Source organism: Garra rufa, chromosome 6 (assembly GCF_049309525.1).
Source record: "Garra rufa chromosome 6, GarRuf1.0, whole genome shotgun sequence".
Lineage (NCBI taxonomy): Eukaryota > Metazoa > Chordata > Actinopteri > Cypriniformes > Cyprinidae > Garra > Garra rufa.
The window spans coordinates 32,706,452-32,722,601 of NC_133366.1; the positions used below are offsets into that span (position 1 = coordinate 32,706,452).

General features: G+C 40.3%; 2 protein-coding genes across 2 annotated transcripts; both read right to left on the bottom strand.

Moving 5' to 3' along the window:
- Window positions 1–2,090: 2,090 nt before the first annotated feature.
- On the bottom strand, window positions 2,091–8,678 carry LOC141336625 (lecithin retinol acyltransferase). Its single transcript, XM_073842328.1, has 3 exons — window positions 8,159–8,678; window positions 6,813–6,880; window positions 2,091–2,463 (listed from the first exon to the last, which is right to left on the bottom strand). Exons 1-3 carry the CDS (start codon window positions 8,663–8,665, stop codon window positions 2,376–2,378), a joined length of 663 nt encoding a protein of 220 aa, XP_073698429.1. The 5' UTR covers window positions 8,666–8,678; the 3' UTR covers window positions 2,091–2,375.
- Window positions 8,679–9,803: 1,125 nt separating this feature from the next.
- Window positions 9,804–11,542, bottom strand: lrata (lecithin retinol acyltransferase a). Its single transcript, XM_073843117.1, has 2 exons — window positions 11,024–11,542; window positions 9,804–10,638 (listed from the first exon to the last, which is right to left on the bottom strand). Exons 1-2 carry the CDS (start codon window positions 11,540–11,542, stop codon window positions 10,486–10,488), a joined length of 672 nt encoding a protein of 223 aa, XP_073699218.1. The 3' UTR covers window positions 9,804–10,485.
- Window positions 11,543–16,150: the final 4,608 nt, after the last annotated feature.

Consider the following 16,150-nt stretch of genomic DNA (forward strand, 5'->3'; position numbering starts at 1 on the left):
TCACACTTTACAAGAAAGTGCCCTCTGGTTTTAAATTAGTTTTGCTGTGCTTCATAAAGGATATTGATTAAGGATAAAGTCAACATGGACTGCCGTTTGCAACCCAGAGCAAATTACTTGTGGTTTAAGAATAATTTTGTTTTTTACTCTCTTTGGAATAATGCACCCCAATCAGTTATTCAGAGTAAGACCAAGAACATGCATTAAAAGGAAAAGTCTACCCCAAAATAAAAAGGTGCTATTATTTACTCACCCTCGTGCTGTTCCACGACTTTTGTTCAAATTTGAAACACAAATCAATTTTTGTGACAAAGTTAATGAGTTAAATTTTAAGCAAAATTTCATGAATTGAATGTGCTACTTCCTGTTTTCTGTTTGTTTGTAAAATTTGCTAGCAATTTCTGGATGAAAAAATAATGTTTCTACAACAAATGTCTAATGTTGATATGCTGATAAATGATAAATGTTAAATGTTTATAAAATGCCTTATAAAATCATACATTTATACGTTTTATAAATATTTTAAATGTAAAATAATTTGGGTCCAACTAAATAGATCCTTTCCTTGATAGATAGATTTCCTTGAAAGCAGAGTTGGGGGAAGTTTTCTTGGCACAACATTGACAAACTAAAGCATGCAATTTGTAACTGGAGGTACCGTCTAAAAAGCTTTTCTATATCTGTCAAACCTAATACATCTCCTTGACAAGATTGAAAACCCCAGAATTTGACTTGTGAAATGTTTTCTTCAATTTTCTTTTCATGTGTTGTTGAATCAATAGTTGCAGTTTGGTTGCCATGACATTTGGAATTTAAACCGATTTGGGTAGAAAAGAGAAGAAAAAGAAATGGTCTATGTATGATATGACACCTAAACCCTCTTAAATCTTAATGCAATCGCTTTCTAATTGAACTGAGCTGGCAGCTTTAGTCACTTATTGGCTTTGTAATTAATTGCTATAGATTTCTTTTTATTAACTTCCGCAGAGAGACTGAGGTAAATGTCCAGCCAGGCAAATTTACATAAATAGAAGCAGCAGCACAACAACACTACAGAGAACACAACGACAGAAATAACCAGCTCCCTGAAGCGCTGTTTCTGATGTTAATCCAGTGATCCATAGTGCTGTCATCTGTTTTGCTGTAATGTAATAATATAACACCATGATTATATCTAATGTGATTCAGTTGAGAACAAAAATGATAACTTCTTAACTTGTTTATTTTTAACTTGATAACTTGTTTATTTTTTTATTAAGATGTTGTCCATATTTACTCTAACTTGAAGGTCTTTCATTTTGCAAACTGTTGATGTTGATGCAGATCAAAGCAGCTTCTTTATCTGAAATGTAGCATACAAATTTTGTTCATTTCACTATGACACATGGCCACATACGTTAAGATATTTTCAAGATTTCACTCAAATATAAAGAAAGGGAGCTGATTTATATCACAACTTCTTAAAAATATATGCTTACCTTTGCCTTATACTCAACTTAAACATAACTTGCTTGTTGTAATTCAAATGTGAAACAGTACCAGTCTGCTCAATTAATCTAAAAATAACTGAAGGGTGCTTGAATTATTCAAAGAAACAAGCCTGAATAGTTCCCTAAACTACTCAAGTGGATGCAGTAAGAATGTTCCGTAAGTAATTACCCCCCTGCATTGAACTGGATCCAGCTCTGTAGGACACTAACTAATGTAAATGCTGTCTCCAGCATCTTTTCATTAACTATTCATAATCATTATCCCCATTACTGTTCTCTTTGACTAAATTATGGCACTTAGGACTGTCTAAATATTACTTATTGTTTCAATGTAATCCATAATTGCTGAATATAATTAGTATGGACTGCCATTGTCCTTAACTTTGTATATGAATTGTACTGAATGTGTTATCTTGCTTATTACACTTTTAGAAATTAAGTAATTAACACTTATATTTCACTTCATCATATGAATGGATAGATAAATATTATCAGGTTTAATCTGTGTTTATGAATTCAATGCTGTCATACACAGTGAAAAATATACTCTCTCTCTTGTACTCTGGGGTATAACACCAGATGTTGCTATCTTCAAGCACATTAAACTAGTCTGTTGTTTTCTTTATTATTACAAAAATAATTTTGAAGTGAAATCATACTTATCAAAGATACATTCATGGTGCATTAGATGTAGGGCCTATATTTTAATTCTATGACATGCGATTAACAATAATTATTAAGTTTCATGATGATATAATCATCGCCATTTCTTAACATTTCTAATTTACATAACAGTCTGTCAATAGTTGTTGATAGAGTAAATGCTTTGATGCTTTTGGCTGTTTCTGGACCAACATTAAAGGACAAATTCCACCCGGAGTATCTTCAAGATGCCATCCAGATGGTAAAGGGAATGACAACAATGGGGAGGATGGTGAGAAGTGTCACAGCGCCTAGATACAACATGATGAAGACCCCTGTCATGTATGTATGTATACATGTGAATGTATTGTGTGCCCTCGGGGCATCCGTAGTTGTGATGCGAGAGCTGAGGAAGTAAAAGCTGGCATCTTAAAACCAAGTCTGGGTCTCTTCATAAACATAAAATATAACATGGTGTCAGAAGTGACGGAATAAGAGTTAACAGTAACAATGGCACAACTACAGCCGCCGGCACCGTTAAACCTGCAAGGCAATCTCTCGGAGAATTGGAAAAGTTGGATTCAAAGGTTTGAACTTTTCGCCACGGCAAGCGGGATAGCCGAAAAGTCCGAGAAGGTGCAGTGTGCAACATTTCTACATGTAGCAGGTGAAGAGGCAATTAAAGTCTGTAACACATTTCACTTCACAGAGGAGGAAAAAGACAAAATACAGGTACTAAAGGACAAGTTTAAAGGCTTCTGTGAACCTCGTAAAAATTTACCATATATTAGACATGTGTTCTTCACGCGCTCTCAGGGACTCTCAGAAACGATTGACGCTTATGTCACAGACCTGAAAAACAAAGCGAAAGACTGTGAGTTCGGGGATCTGCACGATTCATTAATTCGCGACAGAATTGTATGTGGCATAAAAGACGATCAATTAAGAGGCCGACTGCTGAGAGAGGTAGATCTCTCTCTCGAAAAAGCCATTGATATCTGCAGAGCCAGTGAGATTACATCAAGTCAGATGAAAGCACTGAATGAAGAAATGGAGGTACACAGAGTCACAGCAGTAAAGCCAAAAAAACGAGATGGCAGATCTTTTCAGAGTGTGCAGACAAAAAAGGAATGCAGCAAATGTGGCAACAAACATGAATACAGAAATTGTCCTGCCTTTGGAAAAACATGTAAAAGCTGTCAAAAGAAAAATCACTTCGCCAAAATGTGCACTTCTAAGAGCCAAGCGAGTCACAATAAGAAAATGCACATAATTGAACAGAGTGAAGAGATGTTCATAGGAGCAGTGCATAAAGAGCGGTTCAAAAACATAAAATCGACAACATTGCAGAATGTAAATGAAGATGACTGGACAGAAACTCTCAAAATAAATAAGAAAGATGTCAAAGTCAAGCTTGATACTGGTGCTGAATGCAACGTTTTATCAGAAAGTGCATATAATGCACTAAACATCACAGGAAGACTGCAAAAATCTAGCTGCAAGTTAGTGGCTTACTCAGGCCACAAGATGGAGCCATTAGGCAAGAAAGCCATCACCTGTGAGTATAAAGGTCAGAAATACAGGATTGTATTTGAGATCATACAGGAAGATGCACCAGCAATTCTAGGACATGCTGCCTGTAAAAAATTAGGCATGGTAAAAAGACTGTATCAAGTAGAAAAGAGCAAAGACATTCTTAAAGAGTTTGAAGACCTGTTTGTAGGACTTGGCTGCTTACCTGGGGAACACCACATACGAATAAACAAAGACATCAGGCCAGTAGTGCATGCTCCAAGGAGGATCCCTGTAGCTCTCAGAGACAGAGTCATCAAAGAACTAAAAAGAATGGAACAAATGGGAGTAATTGCAAAACAAACTGAGCCTACAGACTGGGTCAACAGCATGGTGACTGTGGTCACATCAAACAAAATTCGCATATGTATGGACCCCAAAGATCTTAATAAAGCAATAAAACGAGAGCACTATCCAATGCTAACAGTGGAAGAGGTAGTCTCAAGAATGCCTAATGCAAAGTACTTCTCAGTACTTGATGCAAATCAAGGCTTCTGGCAAATCAAACTGGATAAAGAAAGTTCGACTTTATGCACAATGAACACACCCATTGGAAGATACCGCTTTCTTCGTTTACCCTTTGGGATCTCTTCAGCTTCAGAGGTCTTTCAAAGGTCCATAGCCCAAATGATAGAAGGTTTGGAAGGTGTGGTGAACATCATTGATGACATATTAGTGTGGGGAGACACCATTGAAGAGCACGATGAAAGACTAAAAGACTTGTTGAAAAGAGCAAGGGAAAATAATCTGAAACTAAACAGAAACAAATGCAAAATTCGAATGAAAGAAATCAAATACATTGGACATATCCTAAGTGCTCAGGGACTGAAGCCAGATGAAGAAAAGATAAGAGCAGTAACCCAGCTACCAACACCAGAGAACAAACAAGATATGCAAAGATTTATGGGGATGGTTCAATATTTGGCTAAATTTATCCCCAACTTATCTGAAGTCAGTGCACCTTTGAGAAAATTGCTGGAGAAGGAAACAGCATGGCACTGGGAAGAGGCTCAAGAAAAAAGCATTGAGAAACTGAAACAGATGATTACTCACAGTCCGACACTGAAGTTCTATGATGTCGGCAAGCCTGTAACACTGTCAGTGGATGCAAGCTCGGAAGGAATCGGTGCTGTTATCTTGCAAGAAGGAAGGCCAGTGGCTTATGGGTCAAGAGCCCTGAGTGACTGTCAGCGTAGATACGCACAAATCGAAAAAGAGCTCCTGGCCATAGTATATGGCTGCGAGAAATTCCACCAATTTGTGTACGGGAAAGAAATCACAATTGAAAGTGACCACAAACCGTTAGAAAGCATTTTCAGAAAGCCATTACATCAAGCTCCAATGAGACTACAGAGAATGCTTCTACGCCTGCAGAGGTACAATCTCAATGTGACGTATAAACCTGGCAAAGAATTATTTATAGCTGATGCTCTGAGCCGTGCCTATCTGAAGGAGGAGAAAGAGGATCTGTTGGGAGAAGAGTTGGAGGTGAATTGGGTGACATCACAACTTCCCATTTCGAAGAAAAAGTTGGAAATGTTCAAGAAAGCAACAGCAGATGATGCTGAGATGCAAGCATTAAAGAATGCTATCAGAGATGGCTGGTCGAAAGACAGATCTGCACTACCAAGATTAATTCAACCCTACTGGACGTTCAAAGAGGAAATCAGCTATGCTGATGATCTATTATTCAAGGCTAATAAGCTGATTGTTCCACAGCAGCTCAGACAAGAAATGCTCAGCAATATACATGAGTCTCACCTAGGAATTGTGAAGTGTAAAGCAAGAGGAAGAGACATTATGTATTGGCCGAATATGTCAAAAGAAATCGAAGAGACAGTGTCCAAATGCGTGGTTTGTAATGAAAATAAGAATAACAACCCGAGAGAGCCATTGTTGCCACATGCATTACCTGGACGACCATGGGAAAAAATTGGAACAGATATTTTTTATCATGGTGGATCTACATTTCTGTTATGTGTGGATTACTTTTCTAAGTATCCAGAAATCAGAAAGCTAACAGATACGACAAGTAGAGGAGTGATTCTAGAGATGAAGTCTACTTTTGCAAGGCATGGCATTCCAGATGTTGTAGTGTCTGACAACGGACCTCAATATGCAAGTGCTGAGTTCGCTATTTTCGCAGAGGAGTGGGACTTCAAGCATGTAACCTCTAGTCCAGGGTACGCACAATCCAATGGTCAAGCAGAAAGGACTGTGCAAACTATAAAGAATCTATTGAAGAAAACTCAAAGTAACAACAGTGACCCATATGTTGCACTACTTGAGTATCGCAACACACCAATCGAAGGGATAGGTCTGTCTCCTGCGCAGCTCTTGATGGGGCGACGTCTCAGGACAAAGCTGCCAACGTCATTGGCACTGCTTACATCAGATGCCATGAGACAAGTACAAAGAAAGCTTAAAGAACGACAGAGCAAGTACAGATTTTACTATGACAGACACACAAAGCTCTTACAGGATCTGCAACCCGGAGAGAAAATCAGAATGCAGAAAGGAGAATCTTGGCAACCTGCTGTGGTTCAAAAGAGACATGAGCATCCCAGATCCTTCGTGGTCAGAACACCAGATGGAAACCTGTTCAGAAGGAATCGTAAACATCTGAGGAAAACAAAAGAGACAGATAAGTCAATATTTGACAAGAGTATTGAAATGGAGACAAGTGACCAGCAAGAGGCTGTACAGTTGCAAAACAACGATTCAGATACTTGTGACAAAGAAGTATCACCCAAGTCTCACAAAGATAATTACTTTAATGAAGTACAAGAGAAACCATACTCCACCAGATCTGGGAGATTGGTGAGAGTACCGGCAAGATACAGAGATTGAGTTTCAAGATACATGGTTCTGAGTGTTTGAACTTTTGGCATGTAGTAGATTTAGACTACATATTTGTTGTTCAGTTTATCAGTTAAAAAAAAAAAAAAAAAAAAAAAGATAAAAAAGAGGGATGTCATGTATGTATGTATACATGTGAATGTATTGTGTGCCCTCGGGGCATCCGTAGTTGTGATGCGAGAGCTGAGGAAGTAAAAGCTGGCATCTTAAAACCAAGTCTGGGTCTCTTCATAAACATAAAATATAACAACCCCGATTATAGCTGACAGGAAGGCCATCTTCCTGCTTAAGAGAGTTGTCCTTATGACTTTACAGAACTGAAATAGATGGAAAAGGTATTGTTTAGCATGGAATCAATTGTTTATGTGTTATATATTAGTAACTTCTGTTCTGCTGTAGTTTTAATGACCTGCCCTCAGTTGATTCTTGTTATGATTGTGTTATGTGTTATGATTGTCCACTAGATGGTGGTGGTGCTACTGTTGTTTGATGCTTGTTGGAAAACACACAATAAAAAAGATTTTTGTCACATTTTCAGACTTTATTCAGATTACAAAGTATTGCATTGTAATCTTTTCTGAAATGTAAATGTTATAGCATGATGGAAAAGAGCCATGCTCATTTTATATTATTTTATTAAATACTGTTATATAAAATGTATGTTTTTGGTAACACTTTGCAGATAGATTCAAAATTAAAAAGTTAAAAATGGTTAATGCATCAGGTAACTAACTAACAATATTTTTAGTACTGAACAGAAATGTACAGTTTCATGTTTTACCATATATAAGAGTGTGAACTGTGAATATAGTTTAAACTAGGCTTTTGTGCTTTTGTTTGATTGATTTTTTTCATTATATTTCATTTACCAGCTTTTCAAAGCACATGTGTTTCAGGATAACCACAAAATGCTTAAGATCCTTGTTTTCTCAGCTCTATTTATGGTGAATAAACCATGAGGAGAGGAGTTCACTGACATATTCAAATAGGAGATAATCTGTGCTTATGTAGAGGAAATTGTGAAATCCTGTTTGGAATTTGGAAACAAAAGTGAACAAGTAAATAAATGCTGTGGGAGGCTTAAAGTGCGACTGTTGTGTTCACACGTAGAACTCAAGGTGCTTAATTTTAGTAGCCGTTCTTTATGTCATTATTCTTAATGTTAAAATCTGCAGTCATTAAACTCATTAGGGCTCATTGATTTCCTTGCACAATGCGTCTTCTCTCAGTCTTACATTTGCAATACATAATACTCCAAAAAGCTGTCTGAAATAGATGTAGGTTAATGTTTCATTTGTAAATATGATTATTTATTTACATTGATTTAAAAAAAAAAGTTTATTTCTGAAGGATCATATTGAACTGAAGACTGGAGTAATGGCTGCTAAAAATTCTGCTTTGCCATCAAATTAACAAATCTTTAAATATATTAGAATAGAAAAAAGTTATTTTAAATTGTAATAATATTTCACAATATTACTGTTTTACTGTATTTTGATGGAATAAATGTAGATTTGTTTAAAAAACATTTATAGTGCATCTATGTTCACATCTACACGTCTATATCCACCCTACACCTTCTTTTGTTTTCTTACCTGAAAGGTTTGGAAGCTAAATGCAACACCATAGCGGCAGTACATGACATAGTGTTCGCAGTTGTGCCACAGTAAGCTGTAGGAGAAAGATCCAATCAGCTTCTCAGCCCGTCGTGCCACTTCCTCTCCATTCAGTGGCCGTACACTGACCATACTGTCTGTTTTATTGACCTGAATCTGATCACCAAATGCAAAATCCGCCAAAGAGTCCACACGGACACTAGCAGTTTTGGCCAAAACTCCCAAAATCAGTCTTTCGTTGGTCACCATCTGCTCAACGATGGACTTCTCTTTAGTGAACACTGGTAGGATGTCTGGGATAAAATGAGCAACGCGACCCTCACCTAAGTAGATTCCAAAATGTTTAAAAAGAGTCCTGGATACCTCCAAAAGGTCACCACGCTTGTAAAGCGAGTCGTTGTAGGTTTTCTTCCGTCTGTCTTCCTCAGATTCATTCTCCAGTGTTGAGGTGATGAAGAAGAAATTAAGCAGTCTGAGTGCGATCATGGCTGAAGGCAGTGTACAGTGATGCTCTTCACTTCACATCTGTTCAATTTATTTGATTTGTTCTGGGAGGAGTGATGTGGTTCATTGAATAAAGCAGCTTTTGTGCATCACATGTCGACTTCGACAAGGTAATTTCACAAGTTTTATATAAGCCACACTGTGTATAAATAGATGTTCAATTGGGCTCCTGAATAAGTCTTAATTGCCAGGAGGTTAAAGTCCTGGGTTAGTAGCAAGATTATTGTTTATATAATTCTTACTTGTTAAATAGGTTAAACAAAATCTGAAGAATGTTTGTACCTTGACCAATCATATAAGTAAAATGTAACAGTATGTCATACATATAATTTTGGTCAGGTATAGGCCTAAAACTGACCGGATAATGGTGGCTTTGCACTACTTGTATGTAAAAGCTTGCAGTTGAGAACCCCAAAACCACATTCATTTTTATTGTGATAAATTGAGCATTATGCATCTATATTCCATTGAGAATAGGGAGAAGATTGGCATTGGGGAAAGGCAGATTTAGCTCAGGATGGTTTTATCTGGCCTAACCAGACAAGTGTGGGCTATTTGCTGTTATATAAAAAGAAATTAAATGGGGAAAAACACCATGAAAACAACATTTGATGTATTACTTGTAAACTCAACAGTTGTTTAGTGGACAAATTAATCTATATATGGTTTTGTTTACATTTATTAAAGAACATACACTTCCTAAAGAAATTTTTAAAATCCATGGAATATTTTCCTTCCACAAAAGGATCTTTATGGTGGAAAAAAACTTAAAAAATATTGTTCTTTGGGGAACCCAAAATGGTTCATTTTTGGCCTTTGGAAACGTATTTTAATTATTTTTAAGATCTATTCTACATAAGGAAGGCTCTTAATATTGTCTTGGACAATGGAGGGCCAGTAAGGTTGAGAGCCTTAATACTTCTTAAATTCTACTCACATTCTTGCTATAGTGACATTTTTCATTGATTAAATTATTTTGTTCCTTTTTTCCCCATATGAACTCATATTTGGAAGAAGTTTGCAATTTTAATAATTTATTCATTCATTCATTCATTCATTCATTTAAAGAATGCATAGTAAATGGTGATGGTAAATCAGACCAAGAGGTGAATAGCTCTGATTATAGAACCTGTGCAAATATCAGACAAGCTTTATTTTGATGAAAATAGTGTAATAAATCCAATCAACTGTTTACATCAGTAACCAGAAATAATTATGCCATTTACACATAATGCCAACATTCATCAAATAGTTCTGTCTACATGATCTTGTCCTGGCTCTTGTTCAGAAACGTATGTATTAAATATATATTTTAAACTGTACAAATTCACAATCAAGCTTCGTCAGAGCTTAATAATATAATAATAGTAAAAAAAAAAACTACAGGTACTTATATATGGCATGTTTTAAATCACAGTCCATAGTACAATAAAAATGAATCATATCAGTGAAATTTCATATCAGTGATCATAAACACTTCTACTTAATACAAATATAAGGCATCTTTAGTGAACAGTAAATGCAATCTGTAACTTTAAGCTACAACAATATTGGCTTTACCAATTTCAGGTATATGGTTTAAAATGAGAAATATACAGGATGTTGTCATGAATTCTTTAAATGGTAGATCTTCTCATTTAACATGGCCTGTATAGAAGAAAAATCAAATGATGCTCAAACATTGTTTGACTACATATTCAGGCTTGCTAACACATATTCCACTATTGCACTGATGTATTGCATTGTTGTGTCCCCTTTAAAACTGAGCTTTGTTGTTTTATGTGATGCAATGAAAGTGTCTCTCAACCAGCCATCCACAAAATGAAGGGGATAAGAATTGTGGGTAATGTAGTTGAAAGTGCCAGGCCAAAGCACAGCATGTACATCACTCCCATCCCAACAGTTAAGGCCACACTTCTCTGGTCCCGAATAATGGTTTTCAGACAGTCACAGAACTGCAAAAGAAAATACATTACAGATATCATTAACAGACACAGACTTTGTCAAAATCCAATTTATTTATTTGTTTCTGAATATGTTGGCTCTTAAAGAATGTAGGCTGGAGAGAGAGAGAGAGAGAGAGAGAGAGAGAGAGAGAGAGAGAGAGAGAGAGAGAGAGGCTTATTTATTTATTTATTTCATTGTGGTGCAATTCTGTATTAATTCTACAATATTTTGTTATCAATATTAATTTTATTATATTTTAATACGTAGAACATAAGGTGTATTCTAGGCTATATTTTGTATTATAATATTAAAGGATTATATGTTTCATTAAATATTATTTTCGTCGTATTTTTCTTAGCAAAAAAAAAAAAAAAAAAAAAAAAAAGCACTCACCTTTTCTGTCTGCTGACTCACAGGTGCTCCGTACCTGCAATACGTCACGAAATGTTCGCAGTTATTCCATAATAAACTGTACGGAATGTCGCCGACCAGTTTCTCTGCTCTTTTGGCGACTTCTTCGCTCGCCAGTGCCTTACACTTCATTTTCACATCCATGTCATTCACCATAACTTGAGCTCCATACGCGAAATCTTCTACCGAATCCACACGGATACTCGCGTTTCTGTAAATGCAGCCTAAAATGAGTCTTTTGTTAGTGACGACTGGTTTAATGAGTTGTTTGTTGCTGGTTAATACTGGCATGATGTCAGGCATCAGGTGCGCCACTCTGTTGTCGCCCAGATAGATGCCGTAATGAATAAAAAGAGTGCGCTGCACCTCCAGCAGATCTCCTCTCCTGAGCACCGGACATTTCACCGCACTCTCCGGCTCCTCCTGCCATAGACATTTAAAAATGTTAAAGTTTGAGAAAAGAAAGAATTTCTCAAATAGGAATGTCAGCGAGTCTAGCATTTTTATGACTTGTAGACTTCACAGTCCATGGAGGATTTATATATGGCATGTGCTTTAGGACTGAGGAGGTCCCCAGCATTCTGATTGGCTGGAAGTTACATTCCCACACTAAACCACTTTAATGCTCAAGACATGATTACTTAATGTTGTGTAGTTTTCACAAATAAACAGTAAGCTTATTGGTAACACTTTATAATAACATGCATCGAACTAAATCTTGTATTTATTAAAATACTTTTTATATGTACCTTTTGCATTCTGTTTATTGGCATACAAGAAGTCTTCAACATAATTAAATGTGCTTATTAACTCAACTGTTTGACTGTAAAATAACATAGCAAAGAAAACAAATGGAGAGCTAAGCAATTGTATGCCTCACTGCTTAAAAAGTCTTTATAATCCATATATGTTGTGGCCACTCTATAGTACATTCTATACTTTTTCATACATGTCTGTTTCAAACGTGTGAAAGAGCTTATCTGGAACCATATTCCCCTCTGCTCAAAACATGTTTTGAAGTCCCTTTTGAGATGATTTTGTAGTCTAGTCTGTGAAACGTGAGCCCCTTGATTAGAGGCAGGGGCTGATTATCCTCTAACAATACCACTTGCTGTTCTCACACACATTTTTCCTCCTAGCCTTTCTCCTAAGCACCCAAAGATTTCTGCAAACGTCAATGGGAGAAGTGGCCTTAATTAGCAGTGGCGTGTAATAGCGATTTTTTGTTGTAATCAGGTCATCTGATAACATTTTGTACCCGAATCCATCCAGATCCTCTTTCTGTTTTAATCTTTAGACCCATTTGTCCAATCTAGTGCATGAAATCATAATCTCTATTCGTCCTCCACAATGTTAGACTAGTGCTATTTGACCTACATATCAGCAGCTAATCAAAAAAGACAGGAGATGTCATTTGATGACATCTCAAACAGAAACATTTTTATATTACATTGATTTACGCATTCTTTCTGCTTAGTTTATAATGTAAGTGCAAGTAATGTAATTAGTTCAGAAAAAGAATAATAACCAAAAAAATCATAATGAATTTATCTCTAGATCATTCAAGATGATGATCAGTTGAGTTTCTTTATCTTTTATCAGTTGATTCAATTGATAACATTTCTTGGACACCTTGGTAAGTGAAAACTTGCATGTTTGAAAAAAAAAACCAAATCCATCCTTAAGGTGTTTTAACTTTAAACGTCACTTCTGGCCAAAATACCAGTCCATAATCCATAATGGCGCAGGCGCTTCCTCCAGTGAAAACGTCTCAGGTTAGTCTGAACGTAGTCTGCAACCAATCAGATGACGGGAGTGGCGTCACAGGCGTGGTGACGTAAGCGACCAGGAAGTATAAAGCACGTGCGTTTGAAGCCGCATCAGCTCCTTGGAATGAAGCGAGCGCGGCAGGGATGCGGGAATTATGGCCCTCGACGCAGCGTCTCGTTCCCTCAGGGAACTGAGGTTACATACGTAACCTGAGAAGTTCCCTTTCGTGAATGTCGAGCTGCGTCGAACGCTATGGGGAACGAGATGCCCACGCCTCCAGAATTCCAAGTCCCTGCCTAGGAAACCGCTAGGACAAGGGTGGAAAGAGTTGTGTCTGGTGAACATGCCAGAACACTGAGAAAGTCTCCGCCTGGGGAAATTGCCAGGACACGAGTAGTATTACGCCTCTGTCTGGAGAGCCGCCAGAACAAGAGGGAGAGAAAACACCTCCGCCTGGGGAGACTGCCAGAACAAGAGGGAGAATATATGGTTCGGCCTGGGAAACTGCCAGGACACTAGGATAAAGTGTGCCTAGAAATCACTAGGGCAAGAGTAGAATTACACCGCTGTCTGGGAACCCACCAGAACAAGAGGGAGAGAATACACCTCGGCCTGGGAAACTGCCAGGACACGAGGGACAAATATCTGTCACTCAAGGACAGAGGAGCCAGGAGTGGCTCTAAGGTCAAGTTCATAGAACCTGACGAATGTCAAAGGTGAGGACCAACCCGCAGCACTACAGATGTCCCGATAGGGACACCTGCTGCCAGAGCTTTAGAGGCAGCCAAGCCTCGAGTTGAATGAGCCTTGACCCCCAAGGGTGATGGCAGGCCAGAGGACTCATACACAGTAGAAATGGCATCCACGATCCATCTACTGATAGTAGGTTTTGAAGCAGGGTACCCCCTCTTAGGGAGACCGTAACAAACCAGCCACATGGCAGCTCTGTGGACATATGTGTCCAGTGCTCAATTATACTTCCGATGGTCGGGCTCCACGAATGGAGGAGGATAGAAGGCCTGAAGTGTGACTGGCTGTGGTACTAATGACGGGACCTTCAGGACATACCCGGCTCTCGGGTAGAGGAAGGCTTTGGCCAGACAGGGCGCAAAAGACGGACCCCGTACCGGTGTACTCATTCCAGAACTCCCGGGAGCAGAGCGATCGGGGGAAAGGCGTACAGACGACACCTCGGCCACGTCTGTACCATAGCGTCCAGTCCCAGAGGAGCTGGAGGAACTAGAGAGAACCAGAGGGGACATTGTGATGTCTCTCGAGTCGCAAAGAGGTCCACCTAAGCCTGGCCAAACGCTCTCCAAATCTGCTTCACTACTTCTGATTGAAGCATCCATTCCCCGGGCCTCGGGCCCTGCCTCGACAGGACGTCTGCTCCCACATTGAGACGTCCAGGGATGTGAACTGCTCTTAATGAGAGAAGTTTTCCCTGAGACCACAGGAGGATCTGGTACGCCAGCTTGTACATGGGGCATGAATGCAGACCCCTCTGGTGATTGATGTAATAAACTACCGCTGTGCTGTCGGTGCGGACCAGCACATGACAGTTTCTCAGGTCTGGGAGGAAGTGCTTCAGGGCCTGAAACACAGCCAGCATCTCTAGGCAGTTTATGTGCCATGAGAGATGGTGGTTGCTCCGCAGGCCGCGGGCCGAGCAGCCACTCATGACCGCTCCCCATCCGGTGAGAGATGCGTCTGTCGCTAGCGTGACGCGTCGACAAGGAGCTCCCAACACCGGGCCCTGAGACAGACTGGAGGACGACCCTCAGGTCAGGCCTCGTCCTTGAGGCCCCCGGCTTAGAGCGTTGCTGGCCCCGCCCTCTAGGTCTGTCTGGAGGGGTACGGGACGCAACACTCTTTTTCTGTGTCTCCCGGTATGAGGAGCTGGTACACGGCTGGGACTGCTCCCGTCCAGCAGTCCCAGAGGAATAGACACGGCAGGGGAGGTAATGCTGGAACGCCGCCGCTTGTTTCTTAGCCTCCTGGTGTCTGCTGACGACTTCATTGACTGAGTCACCAAACAGGCCAGAAGGCTGAAGCAGGGCGTCCAGAAGGAGGACCCTGTCCTTCTCTTTCATATCGGACAGGGTCAGCCACAGATGCCTCTCCGCCGCCACCAGGGCTGCCATAGACCGCCCAACAGCACGGGCGGTCTCCTTGGTGGCGCGGAGAGCAAGATCTGCTGTGTGGCGCAACTCCGATATGTTTACCTCCTGGCCGTCGTCTAATTCCTTGAGCAGGTCGGCCTGGTACGCTTGCAAGATGGACATTGTATGCAAGCACGCCGCTGACCTGCCGCCGTGTACCCCTTGCCCAAGCTCGTGGTTATTCTAAGAGGCTTGGAGGGCAAGGATGGAGCCTTCAATGACGCCAAACCAGATAGGTGACAGATAGATAGCCAGCATCTGTTCAACCCGTGGCATCATCTTATAGCCACACTCGTCCATCCCCCCGACATTATCGTAGTATTCGGAAGAAGGGATGAACAAGCGGGCTGAAAATGCTTTCTCCCATGACCTCGTAACCTTAGCTTGGAGGTCAGGGAAAAACGGAAGGCTCCTTCTCGGGGGTGGTGATTTAGGAAGCGCTCATCTAGTTTCCTTCGCTGCGGCTCATTATATTGCTCTGCAGGCCAATTAATATTTAAATTATATACCGCACGAGTCACCACCTCCAAGAGCTCCTCATACTGTGGGGACCGGGGGAGCGGTTGAACATTTTCAACAATGCCTTCCACATCAACCTCCTCGGAGGAAGACAGGAGAAGCGTTGAGACCTCTTCCTGATAGGAAGGAAGCGCGGGCTTCCTCATCCAGTAAGAGATCGATCGATCCGCCAGGTGAGGAAGGAGATAGGGGTTCACCCGTCTCCATTCCCTCTCGCAGATCGAGTTGCGAACCCCACGAGTGCAGCTGCCGCTCCGCCTCGGCAGGAGAATGCTGGTGAAAGCTTCCTCCTCGAAGAGAGCTTTCCGGGAATGAAGCACCCGCAGTGGAAGACGTTCACACTGCAAACAGCCAGCCCCCTCGAGAGCTGACTGTGCGTGCTCCGCACCCAAGCAGACCACACACAGACTGTGTGTATCCCCACCAACAATGAAGCGTTGGCAGGGAGGAACACACCTTCTGTGGGGCCGCTCAACCGCTTTCTCAAAACTCTTTCACCCTTTTTTGGACTCCCGTCATCTGATTGGTTGCAGACCACGTTCAGAGCGAGGCTCGCCAATGGCATTTCCCCATAGCGTTCGACGCAGCTCGACGTTCACGAAAGGGAACGTTGCATATTTTCCTCTCGGATGAGAATCCACAAACAAAATTGTAGATA